This window comes from Hipposideros armiger, unplaced genomic scaffold, assembly GCF_001890085.2.
Source record: "Hipposideros armiger isolate ML-2016 unplaced genomic scaffold, ASM189008v1 scaffold_64, whole genome shotgun sequence".
Classification (NCBI taxonomy): domain Eukaryota; kingdom Metazoa; phylum Chordata; class Mammalia; order Chiroptera; family Hipposideridae; genus Hipposideros; species Hipposideros armiger.
The window spans coordinates 257,023-263,177 of NW_017731414.1; the positions used below are offsets into that span (position 1 = coordinate 257,023).

The 6,155-nt window shown below is 50.9% G+C and overlaps 1 protein-coding gene and 1 long non-coding RNA gene across 2 annotated transcripts; both read left to right on the plus strand.

Annotated features, from left to right (window-relative positions):
- Positions 1–3,461: 3,461 nt before the first annotated feature.
- Positions 3,462–4,146, plus strand: LOC109382371 (uncharacterized). Its single transcript, XR_002123919.1, has 2 exons — positions 3,462–3,575; positions 3,857–4,146. It is a non-coding gene; the product is annotated as an uncharacterized LOC109382371 (long non-coding RNA).
- Positions 4,147–5,037: 891 nt separating this feature from the next.
- FAM32A (family with sequence similarity 32 member A) lies at positions 5,038–6,005 on the plus strand. Its single transcript, XM_019641798.1, has 2 exons — positions 5,038–5,182; positions 5,294–6,005. Exons 1-2 carry the CDS (start codon positions 5,109–5,111, stop codon positions 5,658–5,660), a joined length of 441 nt encoding a protein of 146 aa, XP_019497343.1. The 5' UTR covers positions 5,038–5,108; the 3' UTR covers positions 5,661–6,005.
- The last annotated feature ends 150 nt before the right edge of the window (positions 6,006–6,155 follow it).

Consider the following 6,155-nt stretch of genomic DNA (forward strand, 5'->3'; position numbering starts at 1 on the left):
CACAGCACAGGGGAGAGCTAGAGATGGCTGGCGTTGAAAGGAGCCAGAGCTGGATATCGGGTTTGTCGCTCCTTTTCCCTGTGACACTGGGCCAGATCAGTCGCCGGCTTCTGGACGGCCGCTCATGCTGGCTGCTGGCTACACACGGTAGCCCATGGCAACCCACCTGCCCTCGCTGGCGACTCAGGGCAGTCCAGCTGTTGTTCAGCATTTTAGCTGTAGAGGGCAGTGTCACTGGCCCCCATATGTGGGATCCGAACCAGGGCCCTTTGGCGTCCCAAGCCAGCTGTTAACCAATGCGCCACTCGGCCGGCCCTCAAATATGTTGTTTTTTCAGGCTCTGTTAAATTACTTGTTAATATTGATAAATGTGAGCGGTGGGGCATAGGAGGGGGCAGTGTTAGATAAGCTTGGCCCCTTATGCTGGGGGGAGGGAATAATAGGTCTAGGTCAGTGGTTCTCAACTGGGGACCGTTTTGTCTCTCTACTTCCATTCCCAAGAAGTCATTTGGCAATGTTTGGAGACTTTTTTCTTTGTCATAACTCAGGAGGGGAGCTGCTGACATCTAGTGGGTGGAGGTCAGGATGCTGCTCAACATCCTACAATGCTCAAGATAATGCTCCCTACAGGAAAGAATGATCATACCCAAAACGTCAGTAGCACCAGGCTGAAAAACTCTAACCTTGGTCTGGGTGATTCCATCGTGACATGGGGAAGAGTTTACTTATTGCTATCAGGCTTAATTCAGTACTACAAAAAAAAAGGTGAGATGCACTGTCTTTGGCAAGACAGACCTGGGTTCCACTCTTGGTGGTGGTGTAACTCTGGGCAAGTTGGCTAACATCCCACACCTCAGTTTCTTCATCAGTAAAGTGGGGCTTAAGTGTGTACCTCATAGGTTTGTGGTGAGGATTTAACAAGTGAATGCATGTAAGTCCCTTCCCTAAGGTTATAATCAGAGGCAGGGTTGGGATATTACTCCTGGAGCAGGGATAGACTGGGGAAGAGGCTAATGCAACATACAAGGTGATTAATAATGGCTTCTTAGAGTCAGGCAGTAATACTGGAAGCTATGGAAGGTATCGGGTTTGGGATAGATTTTGAAGGAAGAGCAGTAGGATCACCTGATGGATTTGGTGTGGGCTAGGAAAGAAGAATCAAGGATGACCAAGGTTTTTGGCAGGAATAGCTGGGTGAATGAAGGTGCCATTTACTGAGATAGGAAGGACTGTGGGTAAAGCAGGTTACTAAAGGGAGAGATCAAGACCTCAGTTTTAGAGACGTCAACTTTGAGGTGCCTTTTAGAAATCCAAGTGGAGAATTCTCATGGAGAGTTTGACTTCTGAATCTGCAGTTTAGTGGAGAGGTCTGGGCCCCACATAAACATTGGGCAATTGCTGTAGAACTGGATGAACTTCTCTGAAGAGTGACAGTGACAGAGAAGAGGTCTCAGGTCTGACCTCTGATGATTAGAAGGTGGCAGAGAAGAAATTGCAAAGGATCACCGGAAGGAGGAAAATCAGGAGAGGGTGTGTACCCTTAAGAGCCAAATCAGGAGAGGGGTGTACCCTTAAGAGCCGAGTGGAGAAAGTGTTTTGAGAAGAAGGAAGTGATCAACCATGTCATATCCTGCCAAGAGGGCTTGTGGGGTGAGCACGGGAGCTTTTTGTTGGCATTTGGAATGAGGAGGAAGAAAGATTGCTTAAATGTAATATTGTGTATTAACTATAATTAAAAATAAAATTTAAAAGGAAAGCTGGGTTAGAGTGGATCCATGAGGGGGTGGGGGAAAGGCAGTGGTGGAGATCAGGAACAGAAATGACTCTTGGGAGATTTACTGTCAAGGGGAATAGAAAATTGCGCCTGTAGCTGGACGTGGTGGAAAGTCAAGGGAAAATTTTTGTTATTGGCATTTAAAACCGGAAGTGCTCTTGCAGGTTTTGTTTGACCCAGGAGAGAGAGGGGTAACATGGATGAGAGAAAAGGGAGAAGGTGTGGGTAAAGCTAGGTACAGTTGGGCAATGCAGATTCCCTTGTGGAAGGTGTGTGATCGAGTGCAGGGAGCATGAAGGCTGGATCGAGTGCAGGGCCCTTGGGGTGTGGCCCTGGCCTGGTGGAAGGGGTCAGGGCTTGGTATGTCTAGGTCCATCACCCGCTGTGCACTCTGGTCCTTATTTTCTCAGTGTGTGAAGTGGAGATGGTGACAGCACCCAAGAGACCCTGTGAACCTGATTCATGGAGTTAGGCAGAGGGAAGGCAGAGCCTCACCAAGGGCCTGGCATTGGTGACAGTTGGTCAGGTCAGTGCGGCCTCTTGTGAGGAGACACGAGCCTCACTTAGGCTCACAGTAGCAGGAAGAGAGGCAGGGACAGACACTTCAGAGGGAGGATCAGCCACGTGGGCGCTGACTGGAGGCAGAGGGAGAGGAGGCAGCAAAGGAGATGAGGGACAGGGAGGAACAGCCAGGTGGCAGCTGACAGCGTTATCTTATGTGTCCGTGGATTGTCTGGGCTCAGCTAGGTGGTTCTGCTGACTTTGCTGGTGCCGTCAGACAGCAGCTGGAGCTGGAGGCCCAACTGGGCTGGAACATCCAAGATGGCTTTGCCATCACATGTTCGATGCCTCGGTGCTCCTTCCGTGGCTTCTCTCCCCACATGTCATCTCATCCTCCAGGTCCTTTCTTTCTACTAAGATCATCAGACTTCCTACAATGATGGCTGGCTTCCAGGGACACAAAGCAAAAGATGCTAGCTTTTCTTACAGCTTTAGCTCAGCGCTGACACTACATTCTGTTAAGTAAACTGAGACACAGGGCCAGCCCAGAGTCAGTGTGGCAGATGACTGCGCAAGGCCATGAATACCAGGCAGCGCAGCCCGAATGTACAGGGGTGGGGTGGGCCACCAAAGTGAGGGCCACAGTCACCCAGCCAGTAAGTGTAGAGCCAGGTGCAGCCCCAGGTCCATCTGGCTCTGCATCCTATGCTCCTAAGTCTTACCAAGTACAATCAGTTGTTGGGAATGAGGGGTGGGACAGGTTGTGGTGGTGCTGGATGCATATTCCAGAGTCACTCATGAAGGTTATTTGGATCTTGCAGCCCTCCTGGCAATGAGCATCAGGATGGATACTGTCACTCAAGCACCTACTGTGTGTCAGGTCCTTTCCTCATTTGTCATCTTTCCTCAAACCCCATCTGGGACTTCCTTTTTCTGCAAAATGGGAATTCTGTCAGTTGCCCAAGGAAGCAGGAAGCACTTGTACAGCTCCCAGCAGAGGCTACCCAAGTCGGTGTTAGTACATTTCCTGCCACTCAGACCAAGGGGTAGCTGACCTGGGTTTCTGGGGGAGATGTGTTGTAGCTGAGCGTCTCTGTTGGGCCAGCCTGAGTGGAGTTGAGGGAACTGAGACCTCCAGCTGTTTTAGGTGTGACAGCCAAGCCGGCTGGGACTCTCATCTTCCATCTTGTGCTGGCCTGGACTGTGTCGAACACGTGAATCACCTGCATTTCTCTCTTCTTTTCAGCAAATGGAAAGGATCCTGAAGAAAGCATCCAAAACCCACAAGCAAAGAGTGGAGGTAAGTCACACCCATAGTGTGGGAGGCTGAGCCATGTAAGTCCCAGCTGGGCCTAGAGGCAGAGGATACATTGGAATGTCAGCGGGAAGGGCATTTACCCAACTTCCCTGGGGTCATTGAAGAGAGATGCCAGGGTTCTGACAGCTATAAGGCCTGGCAGGGTGGCTCTGAGAGGAGAGGGCTCACTGAGGGGAGACAGGGTGTAGAGAAGTGAGGGTGGGTGGTGCCACATCTCCTTGCTTGGCGCTGTGCTGATGGGGCTTTCTCCTCGGCTTCCCTAGGACTTCAACAGACACCTGGATACACTCACGGAGCACTATGACATTCCCAAAGTCAGCTGGACGAAGTAGCCTCCCCGCCTCGGTTATGGAGTGGCACCGAGGGAAACCAGAAGGCCAACTTGGGTTACGTTTGGTGCCTTTGGTATTTTTTAGAAAGATTCTTTTACACAAACCATTGCGTCTTCTGCTGAGACCGTGCTTTTCAAAGCAGCGTGCCCTCATTCTGGAACTTGATTAAAGTAAGACTGTCCTTTTGCTCTATTTTTAGTTTCTCAATAGCACATTGAAAATGAACCTTTGTAGTTTGGACTGGAAATTATTGAGAGTTTACCCAGAGATTAAGGTTATTTCTGTGTAAGTGCCATAGAAGAGTGTTTTTACACCCAACTTGCATCTAACTCATTTTGACATCCAGCCAGCTATCTTTGCCTGGATGAAACTGACTTCAGAGGAGAAGANTCAGAGACTTCAAGCCACTTGCTCCAGGGCACACAGCCTTAGAAGCGCCGGAGACGAGCTCCGAAGTTGCTGGGTTGGCTGGGGAGAACAGATTTCTCCAGTTGAGTCTATCCTATGTCACTCTCTGAGGAGTTGATTCTATCATGGATGGCCCCACGAAGAAGCTGGCACAGACTGGCAGGCCCCATGGTTCTCTTTTGGCCTTCTCATCCAATTCTGAAAGGCCAAAGGTGAGACTTTGGCTGGAGAATTGGGCAGCCGCTTGCTGCCCCCTGCAGGTAGAACTGGGAAATGCAGGCACCGAGCCTTTCTTTGTCCCATGTAGTCTAGATTTGGGGATGCTTGCTTTTCTACCTCCTTCCTCCCCTACTCTCCCCACCACCACCCTGCCCAAGTCCCTGGTACAGTTTGGGCAACAGTACAAATTAAAATGCGTATTAACCATTAAACCCTCAAAATATGGCAATAAAAAAAGAAAAGGCTATCCAAGTACATGCAAAACACTGGTTTTTAAGAAATGGGGATGTCAAATTGGTTTGAATTGGAGGGCTCCAAAGGCGAAGAAACCAGAAGTGGGCGCCAAGGCCGGAAGGGTACCAGGAGCACCCCCATAGCGCCTGACTCTCCAGGCTCAGCTCGCAACCCGGAAGTGTGGCCCGAGTCCAGGTGCCAAGGACGCATGCGCAACGCCTAGGTCGGCCACTCAAGACCAAGTGAGGCAGGAGTTCTTCCGGAAATAGGGTTTTCAAACCGGAAGTGTGGCAGTTTACCTCCCGAACTGCGGACAGGCACCATGGCGGCTTACGAGCAGGTCCAAAAGGGGCCCTTGAAGCTGAAAGGCGTCGCAGAGCTCGGCGTGACCAAGCGGTGAGTCCCAAGAGCCCGCGGGACTCCATCTTCTGCCCCTTAAGCCTTTTTCCGAAACCCCGGGCTCTTGCTCTCTGACCCGTCCTCACCCCATCTGTTTTCTCCTCCCAGAAAGAAGAAAAAGAAGGACAAAGACAATGCGAAACTCCTGGAAGCGATGGGAACGAGCAAAAAGAACGAGGAGGAGAAGCGGCGCGGTCTGGACAAGCGGACCCCGGCCCAGGCGGCCTTCGAGAAGATGCAGGAGAAGCGGGTGAGGCGGGTGGGGAGGCTGGGAATGCTTCGCGCCGCGGGCCTGGGCCTCCGGGGGTGGGTGCTTAGGAAGGGCCCGGAGACTCGAAACCGAGATAGCCCCAGGACGTTCGGAGGAGGGCGAGCGGTCAGAAATGACCTTAATTCCGGGGAGAAGATGCTGAGGAAGAGAGGAAGAGTCCGCGGCTGGGGGAGCTCCTGCAATGGGAAGCCCCTCAAGACCTAGTGGACAGCACAGGGGAGAGCTAGAGATGGCTGGCGTTGAAAGGAGCCAGAGCTGGATATCGGGTTTGTCGCTCCTTTTCCCTGTGACACTGGGCCAGTAAGTCATCTTCTTTCCGTGCCGCAGTTTCTTCATCTATAGGGGGCAGGATAGTACTGTTTTCCTAAGAGGAATGGGAGCTTAGTGATGCAGGTAAAGCATTTGTCACTAGGTCTGGTATAAAGTCTTCGTTCAGTTGATGTTAGCTGTTGATATTAAATGGCCATAGTCCCTGCTGTAAGTCACCACAAACTGTTTCCATGACGACTTTGTTGGCAGATTCAAATATGTTGGGTTTGTTTTGTTTTGTTTTTTAATCTTTGGGGGGTTTTTTAAGATTTTGTTTTTTAATTGGGGAATTGAGGGATGGGAATAGCGCTGGGGAATTGGGGAAAGGGGAACAGACAAGTTGCTGTCCTTTTGTTCTTCAGTCTAGTTGTGGAGGACGTTGCTTCACTG